The 23,636-nt window shown below is 42.1% G+C and overlaps 1 protein-coding gene across 1 annotated transcript in view; it reads right to left on the bottom strand.

The window, feature by feature from the left end:
- CNGB3 (cyclic nucleotide gated channel subunit beta 3) overlaps positions 1 to 23,636 on the bottom strand; it is a 116,896-nt gene that overhangs the window by 74,535 nt on the left and 18,725 nt on the right. Inside the window, exon 3 of the mRNA XM_048841140.2 lies at positions 17,769 to 17,889. Coding sequence (XP_048697097.2) covers positions 17,769 to 17,889 — 121 coding nt within the window. The remainder of the gene's footprint in view (positions 1 to 17,768; positions 17,890 to 23,636) is intronic.

Below are 23,636 nucleotides of genomic sequence, written 5' to 3'. Positions count from 1 at the left end.
ATGTTGGTAAGAGATTTGCCCTGGCCCCAGTCACCTGACCTGAGTCACAGCTCCAAAGGTCAAAACTCCTATCAGATAAGAGAGGTCACTTTTCACTGAGTCCAGGGGTTACAGAAAGTGAGAACAACATTCATTATGCCTCTCATGGAAGGAGCTACCAGACAGAACTGTGAGTATGAATATAAAAACATTTAAACCCAAATATATATTTAACATTATACACACACAAAACTATGTTAAATGCAAGTTAAGATTGCAAAGTCAAGCCTCCAATGCAAGGAGATGCCAGAATTAACATTGACTGTGCAGCCATGACTCAACTCCATTTTACGTATACATAATATCATTTTTTCCATGGAACCCCTGGCTCATTCAGTGCACAGGATGGATGGACATCACTGAATGAGAAGCTATTCAGTATTTTTTTTCTCCTTGTTGTTCAGTATGTTGGCCCATGCCTTATTTACTGCACAGCATTCAAACCCATTTCTGAAGACAGAATTATTAATTTTCTCATGGCCTTTCCTGTGTGTTGGATTTCCCCCTGAGATCTCTTCCACTTGATTCCCCAAGAACTCAGTTTGACTCCAGTGTTGTCACATAGGTTTCTTTATTTGGCAAACAGCAAAGCAATGCCGAGTTAATCAGACTCAAGCAAAGGGGGGCGGTTAAAGCTCCCCCGTATTTACACCGTACACACTACTGTAATAATCTTTGTACAAAATATGAAAACTAATAACTTGCTGGTCAATGATATCATGGTGAAATGTATGTAGCAACATTATATATAAACTTATGAAACCCCACTATATGGTATTATTAGCACATGTTCAAAACCACACAGTCCTGCCTAGGCAAAAGTTGTTAAACAGGCCTGTCCTAAACAGAGGAATGTGTGTTTACATTAATTTACATATAAGTTGTAAACAGGACCCTCAGGGCAGCAGTGGGAGGGCATGGCAAGAGACACAGCAAATTTGCATTTCAGCAAACAGATGAGGAGAAAGAGCATGGAGACTCTTTCACCACCAGACTCCATCACCTTCTTTACTGTTAGAATAAACTTTATTTTGAAGAGTAAACCTCAGAAGAATCCACTTTAAAGGTTCAGTGGGACTATAATAGAGAGGGGCAGAGAACCCCAAGTTATCTCTTTCCTCTAAGAAGGCAAAGGCAGCAGCACCTTTGGGCCTCTGGGAGAGATCCTGGCCAAGGAAAGAGTCAGTCACCATCTTGCTGGAAGACTGGGGGTGAGAAAGCCCATTTTAATCAAACCCTTGAAACAAACCTTGCTAGGTTAAGTTTTAGACTTTTAAATGCATGTTTTCACTTTTGTTTGCTGGCAACCATTTCTTCTGTTACTAATAAATGTGTTTTATTTTTAATCTACACCAATCCAGTGTTGTGCTTAAACTGAACTGTTTAGTAACTCCAGTTAAAGTGGCAAACTGTTGAATATTGAGTCTTTACAGGAACAATGGATTTTAATATTTGATCTGTCCAGGAGAGGGCTACACAGTGCAGAACATGTGATTTTGGGAAAATTCAGGATTGGGAGTGTGTTGGGGTCACCTGGCAAGTAGTAACCGAGGCTGGTGGAAGCCAGAGAGTAACTGGTGTGTTGGTGACAGGCTGCTAGGGTCAAAGATAGCTGCTAGATCAGGGCTGCAGCTATACACCAATGCTCAGGGTTTGACCTGCATGCTGGTTGGCTGTTTCTGAGCAGCCCAGGTTGGGAGCTACAACACAGCAAACATTGTGAGGTGCCCAAAGTTGCAGGGCAGGAAGTGACAAAGTCCCTCACTGCTCTAGATTGCACCCCAGAATGTGACAGTATCACAAAGTTACACAGCAAACCTCTTCCTTTATATACATTTACACATTATATTGCATTTACTATACATTACATTATATGTTTTGGGGTTGGCTTGTTCACCTTTTAGGAACCAATCCCTGTACCGCATGCTCTGCCCATACACTGTTCATGCACAACTTACTCTTTTCCTCATCTTACATTCCAGGCATACATTATTCATTGTTATCTTATCTATTGTAAATGGTTCCTTGGGTGTCCCCCCCATCTTAGCTCGTACAGACATTCTGTTTCCAGCCTGCTGTTCCATTTACCTCTCTAATCCTATCTCCCAAGAAAAGAGATCTCACCCATGTCCAGTTACTCCGGTCAAGGCAGGTCTACAGTCTGTTGCTTTTTTTTTTTATATATTAGTATTTGTTTCATTTGCATTATATTTTTGGATTTTTTATGCTTTTTTAAAGTTTACTACCCAGAAACACATTCCCAAGACCACACTAGTTGTCATTATTTGAACCACTAGTGTGCACACTCTGGCACTCATCACAGTAGCATGTAGGCACTTCACAGATATTAATTGATATTCACAACATCCCTATAAGGTGAGGTGGTATTATAATTAGCATTTTAAAGATTGGCAACTGAGGCACAGAAACACTAATATCAAAAATGTTGGCCCAATTTGTGATGTCTATGACCTGATTTTTCATACAGTTCAGCATTCTATAACACTTCATATTTTCAGAAAACAGCTCTGATTGACATCAGTTGCAGGGGAGGCACCATGGAAGCAACCAATCAGAGCCCAGCAGGCTCAACTAAAAGAAGCTGCATGGGTTTAGCAGTTCAGTTCCTGGCTGGGACCAGAGGGGTAAGGAAGGGAGGGTTGACCAACCAACCAACCAACCAACCAACCAACCAACCAACCAACAGGCTGGCTGGCTGGCCAGCCCGCCCGCCCGCCCCTCTGGCCAGGGGAGCTGAGGAGATAACCAGAGTTTGGTTCTGGCTGTACTTGCTTAAGCTGGGAGAGAGAGACATTGAGATAAAGGGGCCAGGTGGGAAGAGGGTTGGAACCTGGAATAGGGGGCAGGTCTGGGTTTCCCTTCCCCCTGCCCCAAGCCACCAGAAAAGTGGTGTAAACCCTGAGAAGGGGGACAAGGCTGGTTTGGAAGCTCAAGTGAAGGGCTGAATTTAAAGGGCCCAGAGCTTGGGGCTGAAGATCCTGGTGAGGGCAGATAAAGTTTTGTTGGACTCTTTTCTACCCCAGAAGGGGTTCATTTTGATTGTGTGACCCAGATGGAGGGCCAAGCCACTGAAGACCCACCAAGTGAGGTTGACAAACTACAGGGGGATTCCAGGAGCAGGAAAAGGAGTGCAGTACCAGACACAGCAGCATGAAGCTCTCAAGAGATGAGTGCACCCTGTTATGCCAACTGTGAGAAGTCTGGTGTAAGTGACTTTCTCAGCATCACACAGTAACTCTGTGGCAGAGGCAGAGAGATTCCAGGGCAGCATTCAACTGCCTAAACTCCTGCCATGTTCACTAAGCACATTCCAAGTTCCACAACAAATGATGCGGGAGTGCTAAAGACAACAGCCTCATTCATTACAGAGCCTTGATTCATCCCTAGAACAGGTGCAGGCTTGGCACTGAATGAGGCAGTTCTCCCTGACCTCCTTGTCTCTCTGTCCCAGTGTCTCCCCATATCCCCAGCTCCTCCTCCCTAACCCCTCATCTCAGTTCCCTCCCCCAGTCTCCTCAGCCCAGCCTGTCCCATTTCTCTTCCTCCCATCCTGGTTCTTCATCCGTCTCCCTCTTCACATTCCAGTTGGATAGCTTCTTCCTTCTCCTCCTCACTGCCTGAGTGCCAGCATGGGGAGCACTGGAGAGTCAGTTTGCCTCCTCTCAGTTCCTGTGTTTGGTCCCATAGCATCATGGCTGACAGGAAGGAACAATTGGAGGGAAAGTCTGCTCAGGCCCTGTAGCCCAGGGCTAGTACATGCTTGGCACAGATGGAATCTTCAGAGTTTAGCTGCCAAACACTAGCAACTTTCTCTATTTAAGCATATGTGAACTGAGATTTTTCAGAGGCTCATAACTTGGCCAGATTTGGGCAAGTTTTCATAAGGGTAGCCAAAGGCACTCACATACCTCTGACGCAAAGGCCACCCCTGTCAAATTCCAAGTCCCTGCTAAAAAGTATAGCAGAACTAGATCTTCTCAACAAAATAATTAAAAAAAAATCTTAAAACCAATGTGGGCAAAACAATGGGTTTTTTTGTGTGTTTACTTTGTTCTGAGAAATGGCTCAAATATTTTGCTGAAATTTTCCAAAATAATTCAGCCTGAGGTAGACAGCTGGCATAGAAACTTTCAGCCCAAATGGCTAAAGTTTGAAGCTATAAGCATCTGAAAAGTGTCTTATAATGAAAAGTGTCAGGTAACCTTAACTATAGGTGTGCTATATGCATTGCTTATAATGGAATCATCAGTTTGCATTTAACTAATTTAAAATAAGCATTGTAAAGAAATGTTTCTTGAGATTTAGCAAGAGTGTTGCATTGCATGAACTGAGTGACTTACATATTTTTAACATAATATCGCTAACAAGATTAAATCTTTTTGTTGGTGGGTTCTTTTAAAGAAATAACCTGACAGATTAATAGAAGAATTTAATATTTTGGGCAAAGTTCATAATTCTTGTTTCACATAATGGCATCTTTCTTAGTTTTACTGTCCTTTATGTTGATATCTTGCAAAATGTTTATATCAGTGAAAGACTTTATTCAGAATATTTATAATTAAAGAAGTAAATTAGCACTATAGTATGAGGAACTATAGGACTCCATCTCTCTTACAGAGTCTAAAATAGGAATTATTAACCACTTATTTACCTAGATTATATTTATGACTAAAGCTTACTATATAAAACAATACCAAGAAATGAAAAAAGAATACAACCTTTCACAGACTGTACAATTAAATGTTTGTGCTTTTACTGCATTTAGTGTCTTCACTGAAAATCTTTGTGTGTTACTCTTTCAATTGTAAGTTTGCTATCATCTTGTCCTGCAGGGTGAAATCCATTAAATAACATAGACTACTATTCCTGCAATACAGATGGAATTTTAGTGCTCTAGGTGTGTATGTCTCAGTTCTGACCCTTGCTAGTTTAATCTATTTTGGAACAGACGGTGTATCAGTATTTTTCTATTTAATTTACAACTACACAATTTATCCACTGCAATAAATCAACTTTAGCAACTGAAAGTGACAGTCTCTGAAAGGTCTATGCAGAGAGAAAATAAGTGCTAAGAAAGATGTTCGTAATTTTTCCTTCCTTCTACATAAATGAAAAATTTTTGAACAGGAGCTGAAAACATATGAGAGGGCTTTCCTTTGTTTATGGTTGGATTACATCTCCCATGATGCATCACTGTCTCTCACTGGCTGAACTGCTGGAGTGGGACCATTACAACATGGTGTGGGCTTTCCATCCTGCTCTGGAGCATTGCTACTTGGTAAGCCCTGCATTGGGATATGTTAGGATTGCTGGAGGCAAGGGCTCCATTTTGGCTTCTCATCATATACTGTGAGGTAAATAGTACCTTTAGTAGTGCTGGGTGAGTTTAAAGGTTCCTTATACTACATCATCACTATAGTGCAGATATCACACAAGTGCCTCCCAAGGTTAACAATAAACATGGTGACTAATATTGGTCAAGTCAGCTTTTTCTCTCATTCCTTCCCACAGGAGTGAACACTAGGTTTAGATTTTTGATTATTTTTTAAAATACAATCATCTGCTGCTGCTACTGTGTTAGGAAGGCGGGAAAGCCCCCTTGGTTATGTAACACAGCAAAAGCTCCTTGTTGTTTGTTGGATAAGACAGAGGAGAAGGAGGAAAGGTTTTGTGGAGGAGGCACGCTATGTTTCTCTTCCAGCTTGAGCAATAGATACAGCTGGGAGCCAAGGCTTTAGAAAACCATACTGAAGGGGCCACAGAGTACGGAAGACTTTAAAATTGTTACACACATTTCAATACTGAGGAAACTATGGATATAGGGGTGGGAAGCAGGGTTCTCTCTTTCTTTGGATTCAAAGAGGAACTGGAAGAGACACAAGGCCAATCTTCTATATTTTTTATTTTTGGTTTTGTTTTTTAAACAAACCTTGAGGGTTGGCGGTGGGAGGGAGAAGGTTTGGGCTTGGGATGTCCAACATAGCCAGGGAAAGGTAAAGCTGGGTGAAAACACAATTTTTCAGTGTTTAAAGCCGCCTCTTGCATTCTGATCAAGGCACAAATAAGTTCAATATTCACATGAAAATTTGGAGCTAAACCCCCCTTTTCAGGTGTATTCATCAGAGCTGAATTAGGTATATCAAGAATTCATTAGTTTATGGTACCTCAACTTTTATATCCAGAACTGGCAACCCCAAGTTGTCACAAATCATGAGTCAAAAGCTCATGATTGCTTAAAAACCATGAGACTTTAAAATGGGTGCTTTTTGCCTGCTGTGTTTTTGAGTCTATTTAGTGCAGTTGGATCATATTTTACAGCTCTTTTTTTCTGCAACCACAAGGGCTAGATTGCATTTTTTTTTTAAAGAAAGTAAGATTCCCTCCTAATCATCTAACATCTGAATCTGGACTAAAATGACCAACTCATTACACCTAAACCACTGAACAGCTATCAGATGTTAATGACTTTCAGTTGATTTGATCAATCAGTTAAAGATGAGGGTGCCAATCTCATCACCAAGCACTTGAGACCTCAAATCCCCCATAATTAAGTAAACATGTTTTCATAAAGTCTATGTACCTAGGTAATACTAAATATGTATTAGTAGCTGAGAAGCCATCATATGATTGGGTGCAATCTATAAATTATGTACTGATTAAATCTGCAAGTCTACATTTCAGCAATTGGCTATCAGTGTTTGGTACATTTTTCTATCTCCTTTTTACTAATGAGTTGTCATTTTCAGCTCAGAGGCTCAGATCCACAAAAGAGTTAGGCATTCCAGTATCTAACTTTTAGGTGCCTAGCCACTGAGTGGAAGCCTAGGTTAGGCACAGAGTCCCTGTACAATGCATGGAGAGACACAGGCACTCAAGAATGGGAACCACAAAATCTAGTATGCTAGGCAGGGAGCCTCCTAAGATAGCCATCAGCAGATGCTGGTGAGAGGAGAGTCCTAAATCCCACTCCCCTTTGGTAGTTGAAGGAAGAGACCTCCTTTACAACCTTTAGCTCAGGGGTTAGGGCACTGCTGAATGAGGAGAAGGGATGTGGACATGAGTTTCCCACCTCCAAGTGAGCAGCCTAGCCACTGTTCTCTGGGATACTCTGCTGTGGAAGTTGTTCTGCTTTATATAAATAATTAAATATGCATGGGAGCGAGTGAGAGGGACTCTAGTGCAGTGGTTGAGGCACTCATCTGGGTGGTAGGAAAACCCATGTTCAGTTTCCTGCTCCTCATCAGGCAGAATATGGAATTGAATGGGGTCTCCCACACCCCAGGTGAGTACCTAACTACTGGGCTAAAGGTTATAAGGGAGTCCTTCTCCCCTGGCTGTTCTGTGTGGAGGGCCCTGCAAATGAGCTGGATGGAGCACTACCTATCTTCACCTGGTCTGAGGATTGTGCTGTGGCTTGGATGTGAGATACAGGCAGCAGTGCTCACGCCCAGTGGCAGAACTTATGTACTTGGAGAATGTAAACGGTGAAAATTTAGGCATCTCCAGGATTAAGCAGCTGCTGAGCAGGGATTTTGAGGATCTCAGTAGTCCGTAAATTTTGGATTTAGGCATCTAAGTCCTTTTGTGGACCTAGGTCTTAGTGATTGTGGGGGACAAAAATCAAATCCTCTCAGGAGGAAGCAATGGAATAAGGGAAACCAGGAACTCCTCTTGATAAATTCACATCCCTGTAAACTATGCTCAAGTGAGTTGCAAAAAATAAACACATTTTCTTCCTGATAAGCAATCCACATAACTTTTCAATCATGCAACTGACCAGCTAACTGATTTGAGAAAATCAAAGGGCTCATCTACACCAGAAAGTCACTTAACTTTGTGCCTCAGTTTCCCCATATGTATAATGAGACACTAATGAGGGCCAATGAAATATTTGTAAAGTGCTATATGAATTTAAATGTTAAATATAGTCCTTGGAGAAATTACTAGGACTATATCTCAGGGCTTCCTGGTTTGGTTCTCTGCCAAATCCTCTAGATTATGTAGTTTTTAAGGGCTCTTGATATTCAATCTTTTTTCAAACACTATAACAGCTGTATTTAAAAACAACTTTTAATGCTTTGGACTGTTTCAGTGTGAATAATTTTCAGTCCCTAAAACTTCTCAGACAGATTCTTGAGGAGGTGAGAACATGAAAAATAAATGTGTCAAATTTTGTGTGAGCTTTTGCATAAATATTTTCCTGATTTTTTTCCCCCTTTCCCTTCCTTCCCCAGCTGTAGTCACATCCTTAACTGGATTTAAATAACCACAGACACACCCACTTATTAAATGTAACAGATTTTAAAAAACACCATTAAACTGTCATGACACTCCCATGTATTTCTTTTCCATTCATTTCTGCATAGTAGGGTTTCTGTGAACAAACCATGTTTTCTCTTTTAGCTAGCCTCCATAACCTATTAAAATAATTCATTATAGACAAAATCCACTATTGCCAACATACACAAAGACATCAGTTGCTTTGATCAAAAAGTTGTGAAACTAACTAGAGTTGGACTAAGCAGTCGTGAGGCTTGCATTTGTAAAACCAGCTCTGTTGGGTTTTGGTTTGGCAAGCCAGTGATAGTTTGGAAGCAATTTCCATGTTATCAAAACCATCAAGGTTCTGGTTCTGCCACACCTTGCATTAGACAAACCAAGGCCCCTGTCCTGCAATCTGCTCTGTGTGGTCAGATCCTCCACCTGCATGGAGCCCCACTGGTGTCAATGGGGCTGCACATGAGCTAAGGGATCTGCCAGCATGGAATAACTTGCAGGATTTAAGCACAAGGTTTTTATAAAATATTACTAGACACATTTTGATTTTTGCAAAACCTGATTCATGGAAGGTGTGTTTAAAATGGCATTTCATGATGAGCTCATGTCCCTCTCTAGACATAAATGAACAATAGTAGGAAGATACTGAAGAGAGCTTCTAAAGTTCTGTTTGCATGTCTCTTTCATTCACCTGTCATGTACAGTTCAGCATGTAGATTGTGAGCTTTCTGGGGCAGGGACTGTTTTATTGGTCTGTGTAGCCCCTAGGCCAATGACCCTTGACTGGAGTTTCTAAGTGTTCCTATTAGACAAATAATAAACCTATAACAACTTAGTATACAAGAAAGAAAGGAAATACAGTAACACTTTATCCAGGGTCTCCTTGCATTCTGCCCATACCCCTCCATTTCAGAGGCTCCCTGCAACAACTCTCCCAACCCACTCCCTCAGGCCAGGGGTTCTGTGTGTCCTCTGTGACCTGCTCCCTTACAATTCTCCCCACTATGCCAGGGGTATACGTGGCCTCCCATTCCCCAATTTCCTCTATGCCAGGGGTTCTGTCTGACCCAATTTTTAGAGCCTTGCAAATCTGTAGCTACCTGCTTTATATTTCTGGATATCTGCAGACCATGTTTGCAGATTGGATGCAGATATAAATTTTGTATCTGTGCAGGGCTCTACCCCCTTTCCCATATCTGTGTGCCTCCCTTCTCTCATACCAGGATTGTGCATTTTCTCCTTCCCATGGCAGCATCTCTGTGCCCCCTCACTTCCCCCATCCCCAGGTCCCTGTTTTTCCTTCCCTGTTTCTGGGTCGCCCCTCTCCCCTCCCCATCCCTCCTGAGGCCCTGCTTTCTCCTCCTCATCTCCACTCTAGGTCCCTGCTTCCATGCCCACCCATCCAGTTCCCCTCTTAGATCCCTGCTTTTTCCCTATGGCCAACTCCAGTCTCTCACCACACTCTTGCCCGCAACCCAGGGAGGCCCTTCCTCCCCAGCTCCCCACTTCTCCCTCTACAAATACTGGAGTACTGTGTCCAGTTTTGGGCCCCACACTACAAGAAGGATGTGGAAAAATTGGAAAGCATCCAGCGGAGGGCAACAAAAATTATTAGGGGACTGGAACACATGACTTATGAGGAGAGGCTGAGGGAACTGGGGATGTTTAGTCTGCAGAAGAGAAGAATGAGGGGGAATTTGATAGCTGCTTTCAACTACCTGAAAGTGGGTTCCGAAGAGGATGGCTCTAGACAGTTCTCAGTGGTAGCAGATGACAGAAAAAGGAGTAATGGTCTCAAGTTGCAGTGGGGGAGGTTTAGGTTGGATATTAGGAAAAACTTTTTCACTAGGAGGGTGGTGAAACACTGGAATGCGTTACTTAGGGAGGTGGTGGAATCTCCTTCCTTAGAAGTTTTTAAGGTCAGGCTTGACAAAGCCCTGGCTAGGATGATTTAGTTGGTGTTGGTCCTGCTTTGAGCAGGGGGTTGGACTAGATGACCTCCTGAGGTCCCTTTCAACCCTGATATTCTATGATTCTATGATACAAGCCTGAAGAGTTGCTCCTGGCCAGATTTTCCCAGGATCATCCATTTTTTCTAAGTTTGTGTCCCAGGAAATTACTAAGTCTTCTTAGAACACTAAAAGCCCTGGGTTTTGTTAAATCCATTCCCCTGCCATCTGCCTGCCTTTCCCTCCAGGCTTCCCTTCCATACAAGGGGCCTCCCATTGTAAGATACCCTGCAGGCAGCACCCCACATGTTCTACTCCGAGGCAGGCTGTGCTTCCTCTGGCCCGCAGGGCACAAACTTTTGGGACCATAGAATCATAGAATCATAGAATATCAGGGTTGGAAGGGACCTCAGGAGGTCATCTAGTCCAACCCCCTGCTCAAAGCAGGACCAATCCACAATTAAATCATCCCAGCCAGGGCTTTGTCAAGCCTGACCTTAAAAACTTCTAAGGAAGGAGATTCTACCACCTCCCTAGGTAACGCATTCCAGTGTTTCACCACCCTCCTAGTGAAAAAGTTTTTCCTAATATCCAACCTAAACCTCCCCCACTGCAACTTGAGACCATTATTCCTTGTCCTGTCCTCTTCTACCACTGAGAATAGTCTAGAACCATCCTCTCCGGAACCACCTCTCAGGTAGTTGAAAGCAGCTATCAAATCCCCCCTCATTCTTCTCTTCCGCAGACTAAACAATCCCAGTTCCCTCAGCCTCTCCTCATAAGTCATGTGTTCCAGACCCCTAATCATTTTTGTTGCCCTTCGCTGGACTCTTTCCAATTTATCCACATCCTTCTTGTAGTGTGGGGCCTAAAACTGGACACAGTACTCCAGATGAGGCCTCACCAACGTCGAATAGAGGGGGACGATCACGTCCCTCGATCTGCTCGCTATGCCCCTACTTATACATCCCAAAATGCCATTGGCCTTCTTGGCAACAAGGGCACACTGCTGACTCATATCCAGCTTCTCGTCCACTGTCACCCCTAGGTCCTTTTCCGCAGAACTGCTGCCTAGCCATTCGGTCCCTAGTCTGTAGCTGTGCATTGGGTTCTTCCGTCCTAAGTGCAGGACCCTGCACTTATCCTTATTGAACCTCATCAGATTTCTTTTGGCCCAATCCTCCAATTTGTCTAGGTCCCTCTGTATCCTATCCCTGCACTCCAGCATATCTACCACTCCTTCCAGTTTAGTATCATCCGCAAATTTGCTGAGAGTGCAATCCACACCATCCTCCAGATCATTTATGAAGATATTGAAGAAAACCGGCCCCAGGACTGACCCCGGGGGCACTCCACTTGACACCGGCTGCCAACTAGACATGGAGCCATTGATCACTACCTGTTGAGCCCAACAATCTAGCCAACTTTCTACCCACCTTATAGTGCATTCATCCAGCCCAGACTTCTTTAACTTGCTGACAAAAATACTGTGGGAGACCGTGTCAAAAGCTTTGCTAAAGTCAAGAAATAATACATCCACTGCTTTCCCTTCATCCACAGAACCAGTAATCTCATCATAGAAGGTGATTAGATTAGTCAGGCATGACCTTCCCTTGGTGAATTCATGCTGACTGTTCCTGATCACTTTCCTCTCATGTAAGTGCTTCAGGATTGACTCCTTGAGGACCTGCTCCATGATTTTTCCGGGGACTGAGGTGAGGCTGACTGGCCTGTAGTTTCCAGGATCCTCCTTCTTCCCTTTTTTAAAGACTGGCACTACATTAGCCTTTTTCGAGTCATCTGGGACTTCCCCCGTTCGCCACGAGTTTTCAAAGATAATGGCCAATGGCTCTGCAATCACAGCCGCCAATTCCTTTAGCACTCTTGAATGCCACTCGTCCGGCCCCATGGACTTGTGCACGTCCAGCTTTTCTAAATAGTCCCTAACCACCTCTTTCTCCACAGAGGGCTGGCCATCTATTCCCCATGTTGTGATGCCCAGCACAGCAGTCTGGGAGCTGACCTTGTTAGTGAAGATAGAGGCAAAAAAAGCATTGAGTACATTAGCTTTTTCCACATCCTCTGTCACTAGGTTGCCTCCCTCATTCAGTAAGGGGCCCACACTTTCCTTGGCTTTCTTCTTGTTGCCAACATACCTGAAGAAACCCTTCTTGTTACTCTTGACATCTCTCGCTAGCTGCAGCTCGAGGTGCAATTTGGCCTTCCTGATTTCATTCCTACATGCCCAAGCAATATTTTTATACTCTTCCCTGGTCATATGTCCAACCTTCCACTTCTTGTAAGCTTCTTTTTTATGTTTAAGATCCGCTAGGATTTCACCATTAAGCCAAGCTGGTCGCCTGCCATATTTACTATTCTTTCGACACATCGGGATGGTTTGCCCCTGTAACCTCAACAGGGATTCCTTGAAATACAGCCAGCTCTCCTGGACTCCTTTCCCCTTCATGTTAGTCCCCGAGGGGATCCTACCCATCCATTCCCTGAGGGAATCGAAGTCTGCTTTCCTGAAGTCCAGGGTCCGTATCCTGCTGCTTACCTTTCTTCCCTGCATCAGGATCCTGAACTCAACCAACTCATGTTCACTGCCTCCCAGATTCCCATCCACTTTTGCTTCCCCCACTAATTCTTCCCGGTTTGTGAGCAGCAGGTCAAGAAAAGCTCTCCCCCTAGTTGGCTCCTCTAGCACTTGCACCAGGAAATTGTCCCCTATGCTTTCCAAAAACTTCCTGGGTGGCCCCTTGTATGGAGGGGAAACTCCCAGGGAAAGGCAGGCTGAGGGCAGGGAAACGGGAGGTAGCAAATCCAGGACTTTTAATGTTTTGGGAAGATTTAGTGATTTCCTGGGACACCAACTTAAAGAAAGGACAGTCCTGGAAAAACCTGGACAGGCGGCAACCCTACTGGAGGGAGGGTAAAGTGCTTCTCCTTGGGCCCGGCTCAGGGTGTGGGGGGCTGTGGGGCCCGTCGATGGTTTCACGAGGGAAAGGTGGGCCAGGTCTGGGTATGAAGGGCCCACAGGGGTGCTGGAACAATTTTTATAGTGGGGGTGCTGATGATGGAAACCATCTATTTGGTGTTTGTTATTACAATTTCAAGTCAGAGAGTGTGGCAGCTGCCCTAGTTCCAGCACCATAAGGTGCCCATTGATGTTTTAGTCCTCTCCCCTCATACTCCTTTGTGTGTCACCATTTTAAATGTTAGAAGGGTGTGGAAGGAATGAGCGGCACCAAGCCCCACCCTCTCATGGAGTCCCAGACAGCCCTTCCCCTTGCCCTGGTTTTCTGTACCTAGGAGAGGGGCAACCCTACAGACCCTCCCTATAAGATTCTTTTATTTTTGGAATCCAGGCTTCAGCTGATTTCCATATGTGGCAAGTTAAGCTGTTGCCTCTGATCTCCTTAGAAAGATTCCTCTGTCAACAGAACCAGGCAGTCTGGGGGACCTGATTTTTGCTGTGAATCAGAATTTTCTGGTTTCAGAGTAACAGCCGTGTTAGTCTGTATTCGCAAAAAGAAAAGGAGTACTTGTGGCACCTTGGTTAGTCTCTAAGGTGCCACAAGTACAGAATTTTCTGGTGTTCCAATTTACACCAGAATCAGTAGAGTTGTGTCTATTGGTCCCTAGAACATTCACTAAAATCTTGGCATAGATCAGATGCAGCATTCCAAAGTTAATACATTACAAACAAAAATATCACTGAGTGTTAGACCTTGCTTTGCTCGGCCAATTATAAGTTTTCTGCAGTGGCTGTGGTTTTTATAAATCATTTTAAGGTCCTTGTCGCACATTGAAAAAGACAAGTTCCAAATTCAAATTTAAAATTGCTAAAACCAAAATGCAACATTTTTACATAGAAAATATGAAAAGGAGCAAAGATTAGATGCAACCTTTGCTGTGTTCATGTGTGTGTATGTGGCAATTTGGTTTTATTCAGTACATAGTGTATATTCCATTTTAAAACTTTTCAGTGTGTCTATACACAGTAATCTTTAAATATCATTACAGCTGCAATTGTCTTGTTATTCCAAGACTTAACTCCTATTAGAATGCTGATAAGATTCTGAATGCTAGACTGTTCTCACTGTCCTTGCTGTGAAGAGACTGCATATACTTAGCCCCCAAGAAGAGATTGCCATATCTCAGCAAAAAGTTATTCATAGAAATAACCCATTGTTTTGTTATAGGTGGGGTGAGAAACAATATATTAATGGACAAGCCAGACTAGTACCGAATCCTTATCTGAATCATTAGGAAACAGACATTAAAGTTTCAGTGACTGAGTCATCATTCAGCTACACAGCACATAGGCCATCTCCCCTTTTTAGACATAATGCTTAGATGTTACTAAGGAATCTATGTCTGCCTACTAAGGAAGCTATGTCTGCCTACTCTTTATTAGTGTCCATCACAATTAATTTTTTTATATTTCAAAATCAGAGTGCTGACATGCAAAGCCCCAAACAGGTCATTTTTCTTGCTAATGGACAAACAGCTAATGGACAAACAGAAATCCATGGAAATTTCCAGGGGTGAATACTATCACTGCTAGGAGCTAAGTGACTCATCCAACAAGATAATAAATTGATTTGTTCTTTCGGATGAGATTCACAAAAAAGACGGGAAGTGCTGCATCATGAGTTAAAAGCTAATTTAATACAGATGAATTGGAAGATGGATTCAGTACACTCATGACCCAATCCTGTAAATGCTTACACTTGTGAGTAGTTCTGCTGGCTTCAGTGGGATTATGGCCATGACGTATGTTGCTCATATATGTGTTTGCAGGACTGAGCCCTTATACTGCAAGCTACTAGTGGAAAAATCCTCTGTCCCCCACAATTTTTGTATAGTATTGAATACACTGCCAGTGCTCTAACAATTTAAAAAAAATTAAACTGTCTCTAATGCAAGCATTTATTGATCTGTTATAACCATAACAGTGCAGCTTTTGTGAAGTGTGGGTTGTCTGGGGTCATGTGTGCATCAGCCTTTACATACACAAAATGTAGCATCTGATCCATAGTATGTCCATTCAGGGCATTCCAACATGCATACTCACGACTTCTAATCCTCCAGAAGAGCAATCATCCCCTTATTATGCTTTGACTCTTAGTGGGTAACAAATAGATATTCTATGAAAAACAAAATATAGTGGGCAAAACAGGGCATACCTACAGGAGTTAAGAAAAATCTACTTCACAGGCTGACTCTTCTCTCCTGTTAATTAAGCAGTACACGCTTTTATTGTTTCACAAGCATATTGTTTCACAAGCATGTTAACCATGGTGACACAACTCAAAAAGGAACAGCAGGCCTATAATCACATACAAAGCAATGGCACAATGAATGCGCTTTACCTGGGTTTTTATTGTTGATCTGTTGATTCACATTTAAATTGCCAAGTTATTTATAAGATTTCCAGTCATTCTAGTGGGAGTATTTGTGTCAAATATATTCTTTCTAGAGGAGTGTGCATTACTATTTTGCTCATTTATTCCTGGTCGTTGTACTAAGAGCTCTCTTGCTGAAAACCAGGAAATAGTTAATCTTCTCTATAAATAGCAGGTCAGGGAATGACTGCTTCTTTGTATTCTGGATAGTTATAAAGTATGATGAGTAAATGTAAGCAGGAGGAATTTTCATCTGGCTCTGTGAGCATACGCATAATGGTTATAGTTCAAGCATACTCCTTTTCCAAGATTTGCATTTATTTTTAACTTAAAAATGACAACAAAACATAAATTGAAGCTGGAACTTTCTCCAAGCTTGGTTGCATTACTAATAAATGGGATGATGAAGCGAGCAACAAAAGAAATTGTGGACAGCGTAAAATGGATTAGCTGAGATGAGTCACTGGACCTGACTTTGCCAACAACATTGCTTTATAAGTATGCTGCAGAATGGAATTACTGTGCTTACAGAAGTAGAACAGTGAGCAGCAAAACTGGATTGAAAGTAAATGCAGAGAGAACCAAGATTATGAAGGTAGGAGGTTGGGCAACAGATGCAAAGCTGTACGTGGATGGAAAAGAAAATCTAACAGAGTTCCGCTATCTAGGGAGTGTGGTGACATTTGAAAGTGGCTGTGCTTAAAGATTTTCCTATGAAATTAGGAAAAGCAAACACCACTTTTGGAAGGATGAACAATATCTGGTCAAACAGAGGTCTCCACACCAAACTAAAGGTCAGATTATACCATTTGATTGTAGTGTGCTCAGTACAATACAGCGCAGAGACTAGCCAATGCTAGTAGCTAACAAAGAGATTGGAGGCTGCCCATCACAGATGGCTCAGAAAGATACTACACATGTCATGGAAAGACAGAATAACAAATGTAAGAGTAAGGGAGCTCACAGAGCAGGACATGTTATAAAATATCATACAGAGAATGCTCAGGCATCTGGGTCATATACTCCATATTAATGATGGGAGAGATGCTAAGGAGTAGCTGAGGGTGGCAAGAGAAAGTGAGGAAGGCCAAGGGAAGAACTGGTGGGAGACAGTGACAGAGGATATTCAATGTGCTAGTTTCAACTGGGAAGAAGTACCATGACTAGGGAGTGATTGTAATCAGTGGGGGACTGCCCAATATGTCAGTGGCACAGGAGGAACTGAGGTCTAAAGTAATTCACTGAGGACAGCAAATTGCTCTTATCAGTGCTTGAATTGAGGGTGAGGTGGGTGGGAATAGCTAGATTAGCATACTGAGTACAGGTGAAGTTATCAAAAGTGCATGATACATGAGAAATTGCTCTTATCAGTGCTTGAATTGAGGGTGAGGTGGGTGGGAATAGCTAGATTAGCATACTGAGTACAGGTGAAGTTATCAAAAGTGCATGATACATGAGAAATTTCATTTGTGGTGGCATGCTGATGGTTGTCATAGAATTACAGGAGATAACAGTAATATATTCAGGTTCTTATATTGTGTCATTACCATGCTATCTGAGGGCCTAATAGAGAACTGTAATATAATAGACTTGGAAGAATTAAATTTTAATAGTAAACATCAATTTCATTGTACACACACAAACCAACAAAAATTTTCAATCGATATTTGGAATTTACAGAGCAAAAATGTTATTTGAAAGCTTATTTTGATTTAAGGTTATTTACTTTGTCAACATCACATTTTAAAATATACAATCCATGTTATAAAGCTTTAATTCTTTTGAATCTAATGTCTACTGTCATTAAATAAACAATAGCTGACTCCCCCCCCCCCATAATTTCCCACAACTGTGAAATATAAATAAAAATAGGGAAAAAAAAGCTTTAAAACCATACCTTAGTGCAATTGTGACAATTGAAATTGATAAAAATAAAAAATGCTTATAGAAACATTCAATCTATCAAAATTAAAATTAAATTCTGCCAAGCCTAAGTACAGGACACAGCAGTGTAAAGTTATTACCAGATGTCAAGAAGAAAAATCAACAATCTTTTATAGTAATTACTTACTTAGCATCCTCATCTTTGTCATTATTGGGCTGTTGACTCTGTTTCTGAATTGTCCCAGTTGGTTCTGCTGACTTTTCAGTCTTTTGGGACACAGGTGATTTTGCTGGAGCTGTGTCTACATCTGAAACAGACAGTAATATTTAAATCACTATTTTAGAACAGCTAATGAAAAAGGGCATCTTAGATGCTATTGCTGCTTTTATGGACAAGTCCACAAGTTACATATTTGGGAGCCTCAGTTTTCTGAACAACTTCCTGCATAGATTTGATTTAATAGCAGTTACACCAAAAAGGTTGATGATGAGTGTATCCTGTGGAAGAAGTCTATCATTGCGGTTTATCAGTATAGATTTGTTGGTAGCTCTCAAAACAACAATGATAAGTTCAAACAACTAGGACACCTTCAGTGTTATAGGATGGTTGTGTATATATGACCATCAGATCATATAGCTTGAAAAATCCAGGATGGTAAAGTAAAGAGAAGATTCCACCTGGCTTCTTTGCTTTTGCATGGTTCACATTAGGGAAAATTCATACGAAAGCATTTTGTTCTTAATTTAATCTTCTCTTGCCTTAGCCTGAAGAACAGACCTGCCTGTCTCCTGAGTGAACCACTGTTGAAATGTCACCTAAAAATGTGTACATGTAGAGCTTTTTGTTTTTTAAAGAAAAACGGAATTTACAATTCACTTAGTTTTAAAAGGAAATTGGAGCTAGGTTTTGCTTTTACGTTTGAATATTGTAAGTTCCCCTGACCTTTATCCTATGTAATTCCTTTCTCTAATCAGTCTTAGTTGATATTTTAATTTTCATACTGAAAAATCATCTGACAATGGACATGATCCCAGCCTTAATAAATACTGTAAGTGTAATGTGATAGGGAAAAAGCCTGGCAGCTAGATCATAACAAATCTTGAAACTTTCTTGTGTATATACTGTATTCAATTTTAAGATGCAAGGGAGTTGAGGAGAAAAAAAAGTCAAGCCACACATAATCTTTAGATAAAAAAAGATTAATTTTATGATGAATGTTAATCTCTGTGTACAAGAGTTGGTGTGCATCAGTATGGCTTTTCAGAGGTGCACAGCCATTCACTGCAGTGAACTGTCCAATTCCCAAGTCACAAAGCCATTGTTTGCAATGGTATTTGAAAAGAAGCCCTAATGTAAGAAAGTAGGGCAGTTTGGTGACTAAAAACAGAAAAAAAACTAAAAAACTAAAAACGACGCTGAACTGGACCATAGTGTGACATTAACTGGTCAGCAAACCTCATCTTAACAGGAGAGGAGACTAGGATACCACAGTTGTACACAAGGCAGCTTAATTTAATAGATAATTTTAAAACCTACATTCACAATTTAACAAGCAGGGAGAAAAACAATGCATGAATTCTAAACAAGGTAAAGAAGTTACTCTTTGAGCTGATACCTATCAGTTCTCTTAGGGCCAGATCCACGAAGGGATTTAGGTATCTCAATAAGCCAAAGTCTCAGTCTTATACACCACTGGGATCCACAAACTCCCCACTCAGCTGGTGCCTCAGCCTGCAGATATCTAAACTCACCTGACACCTAAACTTTTGCTGTAAAAGCTCTGTAAGCACCTCAATTTTTGCATCAGGGCATGCATGTTGCTGCCTCACTCTAGGCATCCAAATGCCTGAACCCCAGCATGATCCCAAACCAGGGGAATAGAGGTGTTCCTCTGCCTTTCTTGTCTGCCTTTTCAGTAGGCATACTCAGGGGCTGCCTAACTCCACATATAATCCCTGGAGAAGGGGATGACCTCCCTTTATAATCCAATGGTTATTGCACTCACCCAGGCTCTGAAAGATCCTAGTTCAATCTCCCCCTACCCCCCGGAGGAGAGATTTGATCTGGCATTCCCCACCTCTCAGGTAAGTGGCCTAACCACAGGGGTACTCCGATATAGGAATCTCTCAGTATCTCTTGTTGAAGCTGTTCCTCTTTAATTGGGCCAGAGAGTGAGAATCAGTCTATAATCTAGTGATTATGGCACTAACTAGAGAGCTGAGAAACCCCTCTTCAAGTCTCTTCTTCTCAGGCAGAGTGAAGAACTGAACTGAGATCTCATGCATTCTGGGTAAGTCCACTAACCTGTGGGCTAAAGGCAGGTCCTGCTCCTTATGGTTGTTTTGTGTGGAGTTAGGCCGGCACCTAACTTCTCACAAGAAATAACTTAGGGTATGTCTACACTACCCACAGGATTGGCGGGCAGCGATTGATCCAGTGGGGATCGATTTATTGCGTCTAGTATAGATGCAATAAATCAATCCCCGAGCGCTCTCCCGTCAACTCCTGTACTCCACCTAAACTGTTCCTCTCCAGGAGAAGGTTCCTGGCTGTGAATTATAAGCTGAAACAGGCACCTCCCTGCAGCCTGAATTTAGGGGCTGAACTTTGGTGAACACTCCTTTCTGCAGCGGTTAGCTCAGACATCACCCTACCTAGCATGTTGGCTTTTGTGGATGTTTTTAGGGGCAAGATTTTTAAAGGTATTTAGGCACGTAGTGGAATTTTCAAAAGCACCTAGATGCCTAAAACTCATTCATTTCAAGGGGTGATTGGTGCCTAGATGCCTTTGAAAATCCTACTAGGCATCTAAATAATTTTTTAAAAATCTGACCTGAGATGCCTCTCTCTCCCCATGCATTGTATAGGGAGCTTAGGTGCCTAACTCAGGCTTTGTGGATCCCATTAGTGTTTCAGTGATTTTTCTAGGCACCTAAACATCCCTTTGTGGATCTAGCCCTCAGTTACAGGTCTTCCTGTGAATGCTGAAGAACTGGAGGGTCAGGGGACTGAAGGGTATCTTCCCCCATGCAGAGGCACAACTTACATGCAACAAAGCTCACAAAAAGTAAGAAACAAATTGGAATAAGCCAAAGCTATTTAACTGAAGTTCATAGATTCCAAGGCCAGAAGAGAGCACTGTGATCATCTAATCTTACCTCCTGTATAATACAGGTTATAGAACTTGCCCAAAATAATTCCTAGAGCAGATCTTTTAGAACACCCAACCAGGGTTTAAAAATTGCCGGTGATGGAGACTCCACCATAATCCTTTGTAAATTGTTCTAATGGTTAGTTACTTTTACTGTTAAAAATGTATACCTGTTTTCCAGTCTGAATTTCCCTTAAACTTCCAGCCATTGGATTGTTATATCGTTTTCTGTTAGATTCGAGAGCCTGTTATTAAATATTCATTCCCTAAGAAGGTAATAATAGACTATAATTATTCAACCCTTAACATTCTCTTTGTTAAACTAAATAGATAGATTCAAAGAGCTCAAGAAAAGGAGTACTTGTGGCACCTTAGAGACTAACAAACTTATTTGAGCATAGCTCACCTTAAGTGATCACTCTCGTTACAGTGTGTATAGTAACACCCATTGTTTCATGTTCTCTATGTATATAAATCTCCCCACTGTATTTTCCACTGAATGCATCTGATGTAGTGAGCTGTAGCTCACGAAAGCTTATGCTCAAATAAATTTGTTAGTCTCTAAGGTGCCACAAGTACTCCTTTTCTTTTGCAAATACAAACTAAAACGGCTGCTACTCTGAAACCTGTCAAAGAGCTCAATCACTATAAGGCACGTTTTCTAACCCTTTAATCATTTTTGTGGCTCTTTCCTGAACCCTCTCCAATTTATCAACATCCTTCTTAACCTTTGGGCACCAGAGCTGGACACAGTATTCCAGCAGTGGTCGCTCCAGTGTCAAATACAGAGGTAAAATAACCTCTCAGCTCTTACATGAGATTCCCCTATTTATGCATCCTATGATTGTATTAGCTCTTTTGGCTACATCATAACACTGGGAGCTCATGTTCAGCTCATCATCCACCACACCCTGAAATCTTTTTTAGACTCACTGCTTCCCATGTTAGAGTCCCCCATCCTGTAAGTTTGACCTATATTCTTTGTTCCTAGATGAATACATTTATATTTAGCTGTATTAAAATGCATATTGTTTGCCTGCAGCCAGTTTACCAAGCAATCCAGATCATTCTGAATCAGTGACCTGTCCTCTTCAATATTGACCCTTTCCCCAACTTTTGGGTCATCTGCAAACTTTATCATTGATAATTGCATATTTTTTTCAGGTCATTGATAAAACATTAAATAGCGTAGGGCCAAGAACCAATCCCTAAGAGACACCAGTAGAAACACGTATACTTCATGATGGGCTAATGTAGTGCCCATCTTTAAAAAAGGGAAGAAGGAGGATCCTGGGAACTACAGGCCAGTCAGCCTCACCTCAGTCCCCGGAAAAATCATGGAGCAGGTCCTCAAGGAATCAATCCTGAAGCACTTACACGAGAGGAAAGTGATCAGGAACAGTCAGCATGGATTCACCAAGGGAAGGTCATGCCTGACTAATCTAATCGCCTTCTATGATGAGATTACTGGTTCTGTGGATGAAGGGAAAGCAGTGGATGTATTGTTTCTTGACTTTAGCAAAGCTTTTGACTCCCACAGTCTTCCTGTCAGCAAGTTAAAGAAGTCTGGGCTGGATGAATGCACTATAAAGTGGGTAGAAAGTTGGCTAGATTGTTGGGCTCAACGGGTAGTGATCAATGGCTCCATGTCTAGATGGCAGCCGGTATCAAGTGGAGTCCCCCAAGGGTCAGTCCTGGGGCCGGTTTTGTTCAATATCTTCATAAATGATCTGGTGTGGATTGTACTCTCAGGAAATTTGCAGATGATACTAAACTAGGAGGAGTGGTAGATACGGTGGCAGGTAGGGATAGGATACAGAGGGACCTAGACAAATTGGAGGATTGGGCCAAAAGAAATCTGATGAGGTTCAATAAGGATAAGTGCAGGGTCCTGCACTTAGGACGGAAGAATCCAATGCACCACTACAGACTAGGGACCGAATGGCTAGGCAGCAGTTCTGCAGAAAAGGACCTAGGGGTGACAGTGGACGAGAAGCTGGATATGAGTCAACAGTGTGCCCTTGTTGCCAAGAAGGCCAGTGGCATTTTGGGATGTATAAGTAGGGGCATAGCCAGCAGATCGAGGGACGTGATCATTCCCCTCTATTCGACATTGGTGAGGCCTCATCTGGAGTACTGTGTCCAGTTTTGGGCCCCACACTACAAGAAGGATGTGGAAAAATTGGAGAGAGTCCAGCGAAGGGCAACAAAAATGATTAGGGGTCTGGAACACATGACTTATGAGGAGAGGCTGAGGGAACTGGGATTGTTTAGTCTGCAGAAGAGAAGAATGAGGGGGGATTTGATAGCTGCTTTCAACTACCTGAAAGTGGGTTCCGAAGAGGATGGCTCTAGACAGTTCTCAGTGGTAGCAGATGACAGAAAAAGGAGTAATGGTCTCAAGTTGCAGTGGGGGAGGTTTAGGTTGGATATTAGGAAAAACTTTTTCACTAGGAGGGTGGTGAAACACTGGAATGCGTTACCTAGGGAGGTGGTGGAATCTCCTTCCTTAGAAGTTTTTAAGGTCAGGCTTGACAAAGCCCTGGCTGGGATGATTTAATTGGGGATTGGTCCTGCTTGAGCAGGGGGTTGGACTAGATGACCTCCTGAGGTCCCTTCCAACCCTGATATTCTATGATGTTTCCCTGTTAACCATAGCATTTTTGAGACCTATCTGTTAGCCAGTTGTTAATCTCTTTAATGTGAGCATATTCTTGTGGGAACATGACAGACTCCATCGCTAACCTTTCTTCTATCACTGTGAGGTTCAAATTTCTGAGAATTTTTCAAAAATAAAACCTCTCATACAACATTTCTTCAGAACCTATTAAATACAATCCAAAGGATGTTAGTTTATTTTTTCAATGGAGCACACATGACTTCTGGGGACAACTCCCATTCAT

This window comes from Caretta caretta, chromosome 2, assembly GCF_965140235.1.
Source record: "Caretta caretta isolate rCarCar2 chromosome 2, rCarCar1.hap1, whole genome shotgun sequence".
NCBI lineage: Eukaryota > Metazoa > Chordata > Testudines > Cheloniidae > Caretta > Caretta caretta.
Note: the sequence above shows the minus strand (reverse complement) of the source record. Positions and strands in the feature narration are given on the sequence as shown.